The sequence below is a fragment of the Panicum hallii genome, chromosome 1 (genome assembly GCF_002211085.1).
Source record: "Panicum hallii strain FIL2 chromosome 1, PHallii_v3.1, whole genome shotgun sequence".
Lineage (NCBI taxonomy): Eukaryota > Viridiplantae > Streptophyta > Magnoliopsida > Poales > Poaceae > Panicum > Panicum hallii.
This window is the reverse complement of record NC_038042.1, coordinates 5,571,957-5,587,199: the sequence shown is the minus strand read 5'-3', so window position 1 is coordinate 5,587,199 and position 15,243 is coordinate 5,571,957. Positions and strand designations below refer to the sequence as shown.

Genomic DNA, 15,243 nt, shown 5'->3' with positions numbered 1-15,243 from the left:
ATTTCTCTTAATCCTTAGTCTCTCTCAGTTAAATATTGACCATTTTGACGGTAGATGAAAGTTCCCATCGGATGCTCCATTGTAGTATCGAAATAAGATATCTGCAATATCAAAAATATATGGGTACAATATTAAAAAATATGCGAAAAAACTAATTAAGTCATTTGACTCCCGGATACGAAAATTCCCACCGCAACATGAACACTACGTTTCATGCAACATTCACCATGAAATATACGAAAATAATAGTTGCAACATCGAAGATTAATTATTGAAACATATGTCGAAGCATCTTATTTTTTTTCCCCGTCAGACGTCTGTGTCTTAGCATTTCCGAGGCAAAAAAAGAAGGAACCCTCCTCAACAGCAGTAAGAGTGGGTAAGTGGTTTTTTAGTCATACATCTGCATAATAGATAGCAAGTTTGTTGCTTGAAGATTGATTGCTCCGCTATACAATTCTTATGAGCACCTTCAAGACTGAGCCGGCACATCCTTAAAATTAACGAAATTATTATAAACATCTCGCTGTCGACGAACATGTCGCCTCCCATAGCACGATCATGTTACTACTATACTACTAAAATTTGAATAATGCTCTTAGGGTTTATGGTCTCAACAATTAATATGGTAACACTTTAATAATGAAAACTAAGAACATGCAATATCACAATAATCTATATTATAAAGATAAAAGAGCTAACAAATTTTAGGATTTAACATTCTCTAGCAGTTCAATATTTTACATGTTATATACTGAAGATATTTTCCTTTCCATATAGGACACACAATGATGAATTTGTTTGGCTGCTAATCCGAATTAAGATTCAAGTCTTCGCTTATGACGAAAAGACAATGTAAAATGTACATGAACATAGTTTGTAGGAGGCAAAAAGCGATCAATTAGATAGTTTTAAATAGTACTTTGTCCTGACATGCCGGTAAGCATGATGATGGATCTATTAATAGGAAGATATAGATTGAGGCACATGCAAAACAATGCAAAGAAAGGAGAAATACTGTAGTCCTTCAATGAAAAATCTAAAGGCATATATACATATATATTTAAAATTACCATTTTATTTCCGTTTATCTTTTAAGTATGCCCTAACTATTACACCAAATTCTCGTTCAGTTTGACAAATTTATGATTTTCGATCCTACTTTTTCACAAGGTAATACACGTGTCAGTCAAATTTCAAGAGAAACAGTTCCAAAGACGAGTCGGGGTGCTCTCTTGGCGAGTTCCGACTTCGAGTCCGAGACGGCGTGGCCAACTCTCTCTCCGCGCAGGGGCCCGACCACCTCTATAAACCCAAGCGCCGACCGGACCAGACGGGCAGACCCAACCCAACAAGCAAACCCACCACTTCTGCATCCGGGCCGAAACCTTTCTTCGAACGCAAGAAGAACCCCAATCCCGCACCGACCCACCCCCGAGCCGGCGATGGCGACGGTGGCGATGGATATCTCGAAGCCCACGCCGGCGGCGTCCGGCGACGAGGCCGCGGCGGCGGCGAAGGGGAGGAGCGGCGGCGGAGGCGAGGGCCTCCGCCAGTACTACCTGCAGCACATCCACGACCTGCAGCTCCAGATCCGGCAGAAGACCCACAACCTCAACCGCCTCGAGGCCCAGCGCAACGACCTCAACTCCCGAGGTGACCTTTCTGCTCGATCCCGCTCGCCCCCTAACCCTAGGGTCGATGTGCCTCCCAGGTGCGCAGTCTGGTGGGGCTGATACCCGATCGCGTCAGTGGAAACCCTAGCTGTCTATGAGTCCTAGCAAAAGGCGTGAGTTTTAGACTTCTAGTTACTAAGGTTCGTCGAGCTGAAATGCTTTTGCCAAATTATCCGATCTGCGAAAGGTGGCCTGTTGATTACTAATTAGTGTGTTAGATGGACTGCAGCTTAGCTCCAAATAGATGTGCTTAGATGTTCAACTTCTTATGCACCAGGCTGACTAGTAGCGATGAGTTCCAATTGTGGATATCATGTTGGTGGTAGTGGTAACTGTGATTAAGCTGTGTTTGGATATCAAATTTGATAGTAAATTGTTCATTGCTATTATTTGTCTGTGTTGTCTCTCAGTGTTGTTCTATCACATTTACTTCTGGGGTTGTTAGGAGATTATGTCACACCAGTTTTTTTTCTCCTAAGATTATCCATTATCATTCAATGCCTGCCATTATTTGACATGATAAGGTTGTGATGTTGTGGTCGTGTAATGTATGAACATGGTAATATATACTGAATTCACCTCTAGTTGAACGCTTGCAGTGTGAAAATAATTCAAGGATAGCAGCAAGTATAGGAATACTGGCTTGCACGGTTGTACTGTGATGCATCTAATTAGGATGTGTTAACTCTATTCTTCATTCTCTAAATTTGGCCTGGCAATTTCAATTTTGCAGTTAGAATGCTCAGGGAAGAGCTGCAGTTGCTTCAAGAGCCTGGATCATATGTTGGTGAGGTGGTGAAGGTCATGGGCAAATCAAAGGTTCTAGTGAAGGTAATTTTTTCCTGTTTAACTACCAGTAGTCCAGCACCTTGTATCCATATTGTTCTCTGCTTAGAATTGTTCTTGCTGTGGGATCAAACAAAGTTCTAAGAATTAGATCTCATAAGGTCTCTCTAGGTTGGGTTTACCACTTTATTCGGAATAGCTGAAGCATAGCTTCTAAATAGTGTAGAAGAGTGGTCTCTGCTGCCTTCTTTATTATGTAGCACCTATAAATGAGCAGTAACCAGGTCTACATTCTTAAGATCAGTTTACCTGTGGAAGTTGTGACTTTCATATTGCACGCCTGTCCAAAGCTATGCTTACAAAGAACAAACGTTCATCACTTAACTAACGTGAATTTATTCCTATCACATATTTGAAACATGTAAACAAGAATTTACAAGTAAAAGAATTATTTGGCCAATGTAAAGCTTGCATCAATCGTCAATTTTTTCTATCTTGGCTGTGTAAACCTATCACATTGTTGCTGCTATATAGTTTCTATGTACACTCTCGATAATCCTGAAATGCTATATACAGCATAACAGTCTAGTCCGGCTAAACAATTTTTTTTATGGTTTCCAGATTACATTGTAATTGAGTAGCAACTGAAAATTCTGTATTTACTTGTAGCCAACTCTGCATAATAGAAATGTTTTGCAACTCCTGGTATGCTGTATATGTTTTTTTTTGTTGTTGTTTCAATTATATGGCAAAGCTCAGATGAGCTGTCAATTATGTTTATAGCTGTGGCAGATTGGGTGTTCTAGTTATCTAGTTGTTTCTAGTTTTCATCTTGTTATCAGACTCCTGGTCTGAAAGCTCTAAACAGGAGTTCGAACTTCATGGTTATTGAAGTGATATTAACTTTCTAAATGCAATCACACAGGTGCATCCAGAAGGCAAATATGTTGTGGATATTGATAAGAGCATTGATATTACGAAGATCACACCTTCAACAAGAGTTGCTCTTCGAAATGACAGCTATATGCTCCATCTGATCCTGCCAAGCAAAGTTGATCCATTGGTCAATCTCATGAAGGTTGAGAAGGTTCCTGATTCTACTTATGATATGATTGGAGGCCTTGACCAGCAAATTAAAGAGATCAAAGAGGTTTGTTTTGAAGTTCAGTGTGCTATTAATGAATCAAAATATGCACATTCTTATTTGTGAAGTCAACTTTCAGGTCATCGAGCTTCCAATCAAACATCCTGAGCTGTTTGAGAGCCTCGGAATTGCCCAGCCAAAGGTTCGTTTTCTCCCCTGAAGACCATGTTAACTGATTTGAACTCTGCATGGAAAGGAAGAGAGACTAATCTTACTTATTTTCCAGGGTGTCCTCCTTTATGGACCTCCAGGCACTGGAAAGACATTGCTGGCACGTGCAGTTGCTCATCACACTGATTGCACCTTCATCAGGGTTTCTGGTTCTGAGCTGGTTCAGAAGTATATTGGTGAGGGCTCCCGTATGGTTCGTGAACTCTTCGTTATGGCCAGGTAGGCTGACTTTTTATTAACATTTTTTTCTGTTATAGCTGAAGCATTAGTTTTCTGTGAGTTGGATGCATAGTTTTCCATATACATTTTCTGTTCATATCTCTCAGTGAGACCTTAATTATGTGGTTAACTTACTGCAGGGAACACGCACCATCCATTATATTTATGGACGAAATAGACTCTATCGGATCTGCTAGAATGGAGTCTGGAACTGGCAACGGTGATAGTGAAGTGCAGCGTACCATGCTTGAGCTTCTGAACCAGCTTGATGGTTTTGAAGCATCAAACAAAATTAAGGTATGCTTCACTTTTGGTTCCTGTGTGCTGAGTTTACTTATTTATAAATATAATAGGGGAAGGAACATCTTTGTGATGTTTTAAATATTTGTTGCAGGTTCTGATGGCAACGAACAGAATCGACATCTTGGATCAAGCCCTTCTGAGGCCTGGACGCATAGACAGGAAGATTGAATTCCCAAATCCCAATGAGGATGTATGTTCTACTGATCTGCCTGTAATGCCTGTTGATTTTGCATGATTACTTGTGCTGACCAGGGTGCTAAATCCTTTGCCCTTGCAGTCACGTTTCGATATCTTGAAGATTCATTCAAGAAAAATGAACTTGATGCGTGGTATTGATCTGAAAAAGATCGCGGAAAAGATGAATGGAGCCTCAGGAGCTGAGCTGAAGGTTGGTATAAATCTAGACTTGCATCTCATGAACTATGTGCTACCTCTTATTATAATTTTTGTTTCGTTACTTTGCCTGTCCATCAATTTAAGCAGAGAATTATGTTTAGGCATCGTTTGCACTGAATCATCATGCAAGCATGCTCATGATTATAGACTTTTGAGAGTTCAGAAAGCATGCTCGCAATCTCTAGCTGATGCATCTGGGGCCTCAGTATATGATTCACATCAAAGTTCCACTACATTTGTTTAGTGTACTTAATCACCAATTCACCATCGGTATGAGTTCAAGAATCTAAAGGAGTTTGTTAGCTATGTGGTTTTATTTGAGCCTTTTGAACTACAGTGTTGGATCATTGAAATGTATGCACTACAATAATCAAAAGGTCCATAAAAAATTGAATCAGATTGTTCAGTTTAGGGTAACCTTAGATATTCTTGTTATAAGCCAACCAAATCCATATACTTGATCATAACAACTGGTGTTTGTACTAGAACTTTTTAAGATACCTTCAGTTTCTAACTGGGATGGCAAACATGCTTATGACCACAAAGCCTATGTGATCTTATATGCATCAGTCAATTGCCGTGTGTTTCAGTTGTTCAATGCTGCTATTTGTTTTGTGCACCTTCTGCTGATGCAAAGTGACTCAAATCTCATTTCTTTTTGTTCAGGCTGTCTGCACAGAAGCTGGAATGTTTGCCCTTCGCGAGAGAAGGGTACACGTTACCCAGGAGGACTTCGAGATGGCGGTGGCCAAGGTGATGAAGAAAGACACGGAGAAGAACATGTCCCTGCGCAAGCTCTGGAAGTGAGGATCCATGCCAAGATGTCTCCGACCTTTCATGGCCTCACCAAAGCTCCTGCCGTCATATCCAGAGCTTTTTTACGCCTTGCCAAAGCAGTGGAATGGTGTAACCGCATGCTCCGGACCTTCGCCCTGTGCTTTTTAAGTTTATATGCCGTGCATGCCAATATTTAAAGTTTTCTGATAACAGATGTAGTATGTTGTTGCCAAGTTCAAATTTATTAGATCAGCTAGATACGGGATAATGCATTGCTCGCTCGCGATGTACCACGTTAAAATGCCTACTCGGTTTGCAGTTTGATGACCCACTCGTAATGAACACTGCGTACTTGGTCTCTGATTCTCCATGTTGTGTTGTCTTCTGATGGTGCCAAATGGTGCCCATGTTTTTTGCAAATATGCATAGATGTCATGTGCCTGATCCATTCCATATTTCCGTCTGCCCCCCTGCGCGTAGCTGAATTTAGTATTTGCACCTTTGCTGTGCCAGTGGTTTGTTTGGCAAGTTGAGGGTTGAATCCACGGGAGAAACAATCCGAGGAGAGATTGGGTGGATCCCCTCCTCCCACCCAATCCACGTCCATGCGGGGATCCAATCCCTCATATGCTAATTATTATTTGGCTGTCCATGCGGAGTTCAATTCCTCATATGTTAATTATTATTTGGCTAAACTTGGATTGGTGGATTGTCCCATGCTGCTGTAAATTCAATCAAATCAGCATTAAAAAAATCAGAAAAATAAAATAAAAAGATAAATCCGAAGGCACTCGAGTTAACTTTATCTCAGAGGAAAACATCAGATGTTAGCGTTGAAATTTGAAGTGGCCTAGTAGCATGCACTTCTAAAGCATTACATGCCAATATCTGTGTCCTACAACCACTGCTACAACTCTAACTTGCCTATGAAGCATTATGTTGATAATTCAACACAAGAAGTATAATCCCATTCCTATTACATCATCGCTGAGCACCATTCTGAAGTGCTCCATTTACATCATAGCTGGATGAGTGAGGACTTGTAAAAAGCAACGGCATGAAGCAGACATGCTCTTGGCAGAACTGGAGGAGACCTGCAACAAAAAGATCCGTTGTCAATAACGTAGAACTGCAGTGCAGACCAAGTTAAACTCTAGCAAATGTGTCCAACCAAATCGATCAGTATGCAAGTAATGCCAATAGCAAAAATATATTTCAAAGTACTATCTGATACTTCCTCAAAGAAAGTATTTATTGCCTAACCATAGGAAGTAACGTCACTAGCAAAAGGCAGGTTGTAAACCATGAAGCTTCAACACTCATATTCACCGTGAGTTGGAACTTGTATTCATCATTTTTTGCGGCATCGCCCTGTGCCCAAGACTATGTTAGATTTAATGTGGGCTTAGCCCATATTTTGTTCAATTAAATCGAATGAATTCTAAGGCCCGTATTAAAGATCGCGCGTTGAGAACGTTAGACGCGCCGTGATGATGCCAGCCCAAGGGGGCATGGAATTGGTTTTGCCACTCAAGCTAATTAACGCACGGGAGTTTCTGGACCCTAATGAGGAAAGTTAATGAGGAAGGTTACGGGAGTTTTTACTCCGTAGCGTCGCGACGACTCCGCTCCAGGCTGCTGGCCTTTCCGTAGCGTCTCTCCCCCATTCAGCTTCCTGAGCTGCGAGATAAAAAAGCAAGGCTCGCTTGCGGTTTTCTTTCTAACGCGCACTGGTCTCCACACTTCTGCTGCATCCAACGCTTCTCCGTTCCGGTTATTACGCGCACGAGTACCGGAAGAGCAGGCCTCCCAAATGCTGTTGTCCGTGAGTTCACCTGCTCGGGTGAAGACTGGCAATCACGTTTTTGGGAGTACTTGCAAGCGGTACGACTACTCGCTTCGTCCTCTCTTTCCTGGTGGTGCGGTGATCTTTTTCTTCGCGGCGTTTCTAGTGATTGGCATTGCTTACTTTCTGCAGTGCATCCAGCGGGACGACTACACCAACAGACACTATATCGACTAGTGCATCCGGCTCTGCCGCTGGGTAAGTTTCTCATATGTACTAGATCAAATTCATGATATATGTTTATCATGCTTAGATTACACGTGCACATATCTGATGTCACAGACCTGTTGATTATGTTTTTCTAGATTAAATTGCTACTGAAATTGCCTAAATTTCTAACAAACTAAACATGCATGTGACTATGTGAGTCAACAAATTAAGATGCAGATTCACGAAAACTGTGAATCACCGACACATAGTTTCAACAGACTCTGAAATTTAAAAATTGTCCAGAGAAGCTGCTCATATCCGGTTGTGTTCAGAAATTTGCCTGAGCACACCTTTCACTGACAGGATAGCTATGGGAAGCAACTGTAAGAAGTAAAATTCGGAATGAACAAGGTCACAAGCACTAGCGTTTATTTTTGGGAGAGAAAATAGGAGTGCAGTCAGGACTACATGCAGCAGATTGAGAGTGGAAGGGACCCAATGATTGGGCAGAACGCAATGCATCCACACACCTCCCATGACCATAACAAAACAGGCAAGCCCTTCAAGCACCGAAGAGAGAGCGGGGACAGCACAGACATTCGGATCCTGCAGGACAACAACATCTAATGCATGGCAGCATGGGCGACCATTCACGAATTGAATATTCTGTGTATGATCCATTATGTCCAGGATTCATCTTGTACTCCTATTACATTCTCAGTTCCAGGGCAGGCTATCATGCACCTGCACTGTACAAACACGTACCCGCTTTGTATTTAGTGCGTCCTACCATCTGCAGACCGGCTTTACTCCTCTGCTTTCAAGGGTGTGAACTTGCAGAACAGAAACAAACAAATCAGGAATGAAAACCTGAAGATCTTTATCTCATTGTAAAGTTGAACTTGCGAGGAGAGATAAAGAATTTCTGCAACATATCAAAATCTTTAAACTTTGGCGACCTTAAATTTCTAGGTAGTTCTCCTTTACAAAGTAATCACAACTCGACATACTGAAATCAAGCTCAAACATTGATCTCTGCTGTGGGCATCCACTCCATTTCCATAAATTTTTTGACCAATAGCAGCTCCAACTGGTCACAAAATAGCAGAATTACTGCAAAGTCGCAGCCCTGTCGGTGCAACCAGTCCGGTAAAACTGAACAGCACGCACATCCGATTCGATCAACTCGTGGATACTGAAACTGGGCGTGTGTATACGGAGAGCAAGCAACGCTGGAGAAGTGGCGAGACACATGCCCACATGAGCACAAAAGTTTTAACATAAACGCCACATGCAAGTGCACATGCGACTGCCCAGCATCTGCCCCTCCGATCACCTCCGGGCACATGACAACCCCAGATGCGCTCACATGCAGGAACCCATCCCATACCCGGGGGCCCTGCATGCGTCGATGCCGACCTGTTGGGAGAGGGATCAGAGAAGAAGAAGAAGAAGAATTTGCTGAATTCATCAGAACAGGACGAGTCACTCATTGGCAGTAATGCCGTGAAGATAAGAGGACGATTCATATCATATCCCCCGAATAATTGCAGTGGAGTCTCTACAGTGCTCTGAATGTTTGGTGTTTTACAGATGGAGAAAGAGTACTACTCTGACAGACAGCTTGTTAGTCTTCTAATCGAAGCCACCTGGACGCGATCAGTGGAAAGTTTGCAGAGGTTAAGCGAGATGAAGTGGGCAGAGCTGAAAAGGATAAAGGAAAGACTACAGGACTGATGCATGTTGAGAGCATCGCAGGAGTGATCTGTGAGTACTGTATGTAAATTTCAGTTAAATCAGACAGTCGGTGGATACAAGGAACAGAGGTCTTTGCCTCTTTCGATCATCACGTGGAGCACTCATGACTGACCAGAGGGCAAAGCTTTTGCTGACGACGTGCCAAAAGGAAAGAAAAAAAATTCTTCTGCTGCATAAAACGAGGGCAAAACTGCCATCTTCCTCAGGTTCAGCGATTGAACAAGCAGAGTAGTAGGCTAACCATAGACGTTTTCCACAGATGCTTATGATCTCCACCACTTCAGGCTTGGTATGCCAAAGAAAATCTGATTAGAAGAATCCTCTCTTCAGTGCCTGTACGCAGCGAGATCTCATCATATATGAGGATGCGTCCAAAAATAGGCCAGAAAGGCGTACCGATGAGCCAAGCTTTAATTCAGTTCCAGCATTCCGGCAGCTCATCCTCTCATTGGATCTCATTTCACGCCTGCTCCATTATGGTGCAGATGCGCTTCAGATCTACCTATCCAAAGCTTGGCATCTCCTATAATGTCAGAAAGTGCCGCGTACTCCCGTTAGCATTCGTAACATGACGAAACCAGACCCAAGAAGAGCGTACCGACATGCCGATTTTTCTGACGGTTTGTCACTGACTCGCTGCTCAAACTTTTTTTTCTTTGACTCGCTGCTCAAACTTCAGGAAACTGATCAGTTCTTTTTTTCTTGAAATCAGAATAAGGTGGATGAATGCTCGCTCCATGTTGTAAGCTGTAAACTGGTTAAAACCCCCTGCAAATTGATCGATTTTGTTTTTAAAAACAAGAAACGTTACTGTTTGATCATGAGCATGGACTCATGTTCTTGACCCTGCCAGATCACGGAGATCGCACGTTGCAGGCTCTGACATAACTGAACCTGGCCAGTGGTAACGCCCCAGTGGCAGAACAGTAGATTGGTCCCAAATCGAGGTGCAGTCCGGGAGGCAGGGTTCCACTCCATTTAAGCACCGCGCCCTCCTCGCTCTGCTGCAGGCCGCCACATCGATCCACCAGAACGACACGATCCAAAAGGGCAGCGGGCCTGTTCGTCTCTTAGATCGAGAGGTATCTTTGGTTCCTTGCAAAGCGGAGCAGGATGGGAAGGTTAGCCATGGCTGGGCCGGCGATGCTTCTGCTGCTCTGCACAGTGTGCAGACTGGCGCTCGGAATTACAGACGGTAACTCGCATTCCCGGACTTGCTTGAATTTACACTTATCTTTGATGTTCGCGACCAGGTGAGGTTTCTTGGCGTCATCTCTGATTGATTTTTGATGAACGCAGGGCTGCTCCCGAACGGCAACTTCGAGCGTGGGCCGGTGCCGTCGCAGCTGCGGGGGACGCGGGTGCTGGGCTCGTCGGCGATCCCGTCGTGGCAGACGTCGGGGTTCGTGGAGTACATCCCGTCGGGGAAGAAGCAGGGGGACATGCTGCTGGTGGTGCCGGAGGGCGCCTACGCCGTGCGGCTCGGGAACGAGGCGTCGATCCGGCAGCGGCTACGGGGCGCCGCCCGCGGCGCGCGCTACTCGCTGACGTTCAGCGCGGCGCGGACGTGCGCGCAGGCGGAGCAGCTGAACGTGTCGGCGTCCGGGCAGTCGGGCCTGCTAGCGATGCAGACCATGTACAGCAGCAACGGGTGGGACTCGTACGCCTGGGCCTGGGTCGCCGACGCCGACGAGGTCGAGGTCGTCATCCACAACCCCGGCGTCACCGAGGACCCCGCCTGCGGCCCGCTCATCGACTCCGTGGCCATCAAGACGCTCAACCCGCCTCGCCGCACAAACAGTAAGCCGCCACCGTGCCAATGTCGTCGGCGTTGGGGACTCACCTAACAACAACACGATCGATGACTCCGAAATCTGAATGTTGTGCGCAGAGAACCTGGTGAAGAACGGCGACTTCGAGGAGGGCCCGTACATCATCCCGGGGACCAAGTGGGGCGTGCTGATCCCGTCGCGCGTGGTGGACGACCACTCGCCGCTGCCCGGGTGGATGGTGGAGTCGCTCAAGGCCGTCAAGTACATCGACGGCAGCAGCTTCGCGGTGCCGCGGGGGCGGCGCGCCGTGGAGCTGCTGGCGGGGAGGGAGAGCGCGGTGGCGCAGGTGATCCGCACCGTGCCGGGGCGGCGGTACGCGCTGTCCTTCACGGTGGGGGACGCCAGCAACGCCTGCCGCGGGTCGCTCATGGTGGAGGCCTACGCGGGGCGGGAGTCCACCAAGGTGGCGTACGAGTCGGCGGGGAAGGGCGGCGTGAAGCGCGCCGTGCTGCCGTTCCGCGCCGCCTCCGCGCGCACGCGCCTCGTCTTCTTCAGCTCCTTCTACAGCACCAGGAGCGACGACCTCAGCTCGCTCTGCGGGCCCGTGCTCGACGACGTCGCCGTCGTCAGCGTGCGCGCCAAGCGCGGCTAGAGGGCGAGCCGGATCGACGGCCGGGGTCGTTCTTCTTGCTGTTGTTATGGCGGTTACTTGCCGGCAGCCTGTGTTAGCTGGCTGCTCGTTGGACCATAAAAAAAAAAATTTGTTCGGACCTGGGAGGGTTCTCAAATTATACATGGCTACCTTCTTGTGCCCATACTTCCATATGGTCCTGTCTCGCCTTCTTGAGGGAAGAATGTTCCATAAAGCCTTTTTCTTAAAAAAAAAACGGGGGGAGGGTTGTCAGGAGCTATGACTTCCAACTCCCACTTAAGACCTCAGTTAGTTATGTTGTTGAGATGGAATCTACTCAGCCGGTTTTTTTTTTCAACTTATACATAATAACAAATACTTTTATTTTGGGTCAACTATTATTTTCACAACGGAATAAGTGTTTTTGCTGATCGCGACACAGTTCGGTCCATCTTGAGATCTATCAGTCCAGTTTTTCAAAATATTGAGAAGAGTAGGATGCAAGTATTGCATAGAAATATGTATCTGTACTATGTTTCGAGAAAAAAAATACTATCGGTTACATTTAGCGCTCCTAACAATTGCTCGGTTCCGTGGGATATACCTAGGCTCGTCAAAGAAAGAAAATCAAATTTGTTAGTGATACTTTGGTACCGCGAAAAGTAAAATGATACTTTGATACGCATCAAAAGATTGAGGTATTCACTCGAATTCTCACGTGGCCACATGTGGCGACGGAAGCCAAAATAAAAACACTTCAAAATCATGGAGATATAGGATGGAAAAGAAATGGGAAGCACGTTTGTTGTTTTTGAGGTTGGGCCGGTCTGTAACGAGGCCCATGTACGGATCTAAGCCCAGATACGTAACTCGGCCGGAACCATCAAAACTAAAAAGCCCATGAGGGTAAATAAAATTCGGAGAAATTTTGTAGCCCATTGTAAAATAAACCAGCCTAGCTTGAGCGTATTCTTGATTTCTCTATCTATCGTCGCTCAAGGCCCATCGGAGTCGAGAGAGAGAGAGAGAGGGGAGAGGCGGAACGGAACAGATCGGTTAGCCCATTAGGCCCATGTGGCTATTTTTTCATCGTTCTTTTATTTTTTTTTGATCGGGGCTCCTTTTTCCGTTCTTGTTCCACCGTGGCACTGTTGTTGCAAGTTTTGTACCCATATTCAGTTCTTAGACCAGGTAAGTACTTAAAGGTTCAAAATTTGTACTTTAATATAAGGTATTGTAAGATTTTTGGATAAAATATTAAATGAAATCATTTAATGTTCCTTAACTCTTAGCTGTATGCTTACCTTTTCTATTTCTTCATCCGCTACTTAATCTTAGGAACAATTTTAATTATCGTGGTAAACTAAGAGCTCTCGGAGGAAGTAGCCTTGAAGCATCTTTGACCTTGTCTATCATTCAGCTAATTAGTGTCATCAAGATAATTAATAGTTCGGGTAATTTGTGGATCGGAGATGCCGTGACAATATGGGAAGTCCTTGGGCGAAACTCGCGACGTGGGTTTCTTAGCTAGTTAGCTTGCTTGCACCGTGCACCGGCCCACACGAGACATGCAAGATGCGCACCTGCCCACACACCATTCAAAGAGTTAAGCCGCGGACGCAATGACGGGACATGGACGGGGATGCGAGAGCGTGGTGGTACAGACCCGGCCGTCTCCCGACACCACGGAGTGGACCGGTAGCTTGTCGTGTCCATGCTGCGCATCGACATCATCCCCACCCGATCGAGCAGCTGGTGCGTGGTACGTGGTACCCACGGGCCTCGACCGTCGCCGTCCATGGAGCTCGCGCTACGCGCCATGCGCACCCGCCAGCCGTGCGGTGAGGACGCGCCGCGCCGCGAACGAGCCGTAGTACCCGGTCCGTCCGCGCGCCGTCGTTTCGCGTCAAATCAGAAGGCTCGTCGCTCTCGCGTCGCGCGTCGCGCGTCTCGTCCCCGGTTCCGGCCGTGCCGCCGCCCATCACGGGCCGATCGATTCATTTCGGCCGGACGTACGGGCGCGCCGCACAAACCGTTGGGGCCATCGTCCCACCGCGCGGCGCGTGCAGCAGGCAGATAGCCGCCAGCCGGCCGGCCGGCCAGCGCGGCGGCGCCTGGGGGTTTCCAGCGTCCAGGCCACTTCTCGCGGTGGGCCGGGGCCCTGCACGGCGCGCATGGCGCCTGCACAGGCAGGCATCCCCGCGCGCGCCGCCGTGTCGGCTACATGCCCGCCTGCACGCGTACCGGCCGGCCGCACCGCCGCACGCCACGCCTCTGCTGGCAGCGCCGCGCCATTCCCACACGCCGCCGCGCGCTGCATGCCCTGCTATCAATCAAGAGGGTCGTAGCGCACGTGCCGCAGCATGCGCCGAATTCGCCGTCAGTTTTCGTTCTTATTTCGTCGGGGCTCCGGCCTCACATTACCTGGGCCGTGATGGCCGGTGACGCGGACCGCGGGCCATGGGCCAGGTCTGGGTCGCGCACGGCGGAATGGCGCCGAGCCGACAGGGGCGGCGACCGCGCGGGATGGCGGGCGGGCGCCTGGGTCGGATTACCGGCCGTGTCCGGTCCGTGGGCTACGCGTGGGCCCGCCGGCTGCTCCATGCGGTCCGTCATGGAGCAAACAAATTTTGGACAGGAAAATCAATCCCTGTACCCCCGGTACCCTCCTGACGCCGCCACTCCATCAGTTTGGTCCATGATTGCATCAGTCGCCTCGCCGCTCGCGTTATGCCAGTGCCCTATCCGTGCCTTCATTCTGGTTGCAACAAACACAGCATCTTTTTTTGTTTTTTCAAACACAATCTACGGGTTTAAACCTGCAGGTAAACTGAGGTAGGAAGGATAGGATGGGACTGGTACGTTTCGTGCTTCGTACGAGTTCGTAACCATGGGAACACGAGGCTACGTTTTCCCGGCACGACCACGGCCGGCCACTCGTCTCATCCGATTCAAACCTGCCGAGAAAAGCTCGTGCTCAAGTTCACGAAACAAGAGAGGATCCTGCGCTCATCTCTGACGCCACAGACCAGGAGGAGACCGGCCCCTGACACGCGAAGCTTCAACTAACTCCCCCAGGTCGATCAGGTGACCACTTTAGTTTGGCGTCTTGCTGTCGCGGACGCAGCGCAGCACGACTCCAATCCAATCCCATGCGGATTAAACAACAGAGCAGCCCGGCCCGTAACCACTTCCCTCTGACGCCTCCCCTCCATCCGCCGGCCAGCCGGCTTCTTCTGAGTTCTTTCTTCCACTCGGCGCTAGCACAAAGCCAAGGCAACCTCTGAACCAACCTTTCCCTCATCCGCTGAACCAACACCGCGTGATCGATCGGCGTCCGGGGCCGTGTCGCCGACCCAACGGGCAAATGCGAACAAAAAGGCCTGCGATTCGATCGGTTTCAGATGCATCCCTCTGACCGGCCGGAGAGCATGTTTTTGTTCTTGTAGTGCAGGTAGGTAGGCAAGGTCGCGTCAAAAGGGCAATGCCATGGTCTGAAAGTGCATGCCTGAACCCACCCTTCTCCAAGCAGCAGCTGCTTGGATCGATTCAGATGAGACGATCAGGGCTGGTGCAGCCTTTCTTTATGTATTAACTAAAAACATCTAAGTTCG

At 47.4% G+C, this 15,243-nt stretch overlaps 2 protein-coding genes across 2 annotated transcripts; both read left to right on the top strand.

Annotated features, from left to right (window-relative positions):
- The first annotated feature begins 1,336 nt into the window (after positions 1-1,336).
- Positions 1,337-5,842, top strand: LOC112902541 (26S proteasome regulatory subunit 8 homolog A). The gene is made up of 9 exons (XM_025971666.1): positions 1,337-1,656; positions 2,410-2,507; positions 3,388-3,612; positions 3,686-3,748; positions 3,833-3,996; positions 4,137-4,293; positions 4,391-4,489; positions 4,577-4,687; positions 5,362-5,842. The coding sequence occupies exons 1-9, from the start codon at positions 1,446-1,448 to the stop codon at positions 5,500-5,502; spliced, it is 1,269 nt and encodes a 422-aa protein (XP_025827451.1). The 5' UTR covers positions 1,337-1,445; the 3' UTR covers positions 5,503-5,842.
- A 4,407-nt stretch (positions 5,843-10,249) lies between these two features.
- Positions 10,250-11,918, top strand: LOC112874598. Its single transcript, XM_025938021.1, has 3 exons — positions 10,250-10,421; positions 10,526-11,026; positions 11,118-11,918. The coding sequence occupies exons 1-3, from the start codon at positions 10,340-10,342 to the stop codon at positions 11,648-11,650; spliced, it is 1,116 nt and encodes a 371-aa protein (XP_025793806.1). The 5' UTR covers positions 10,250-10,339; the 3' UTR covers positions 11,651-11,918.
- The last annotated feature ends 3,325 nt before the right edge of the window (positions 11,919-15,243 follow it).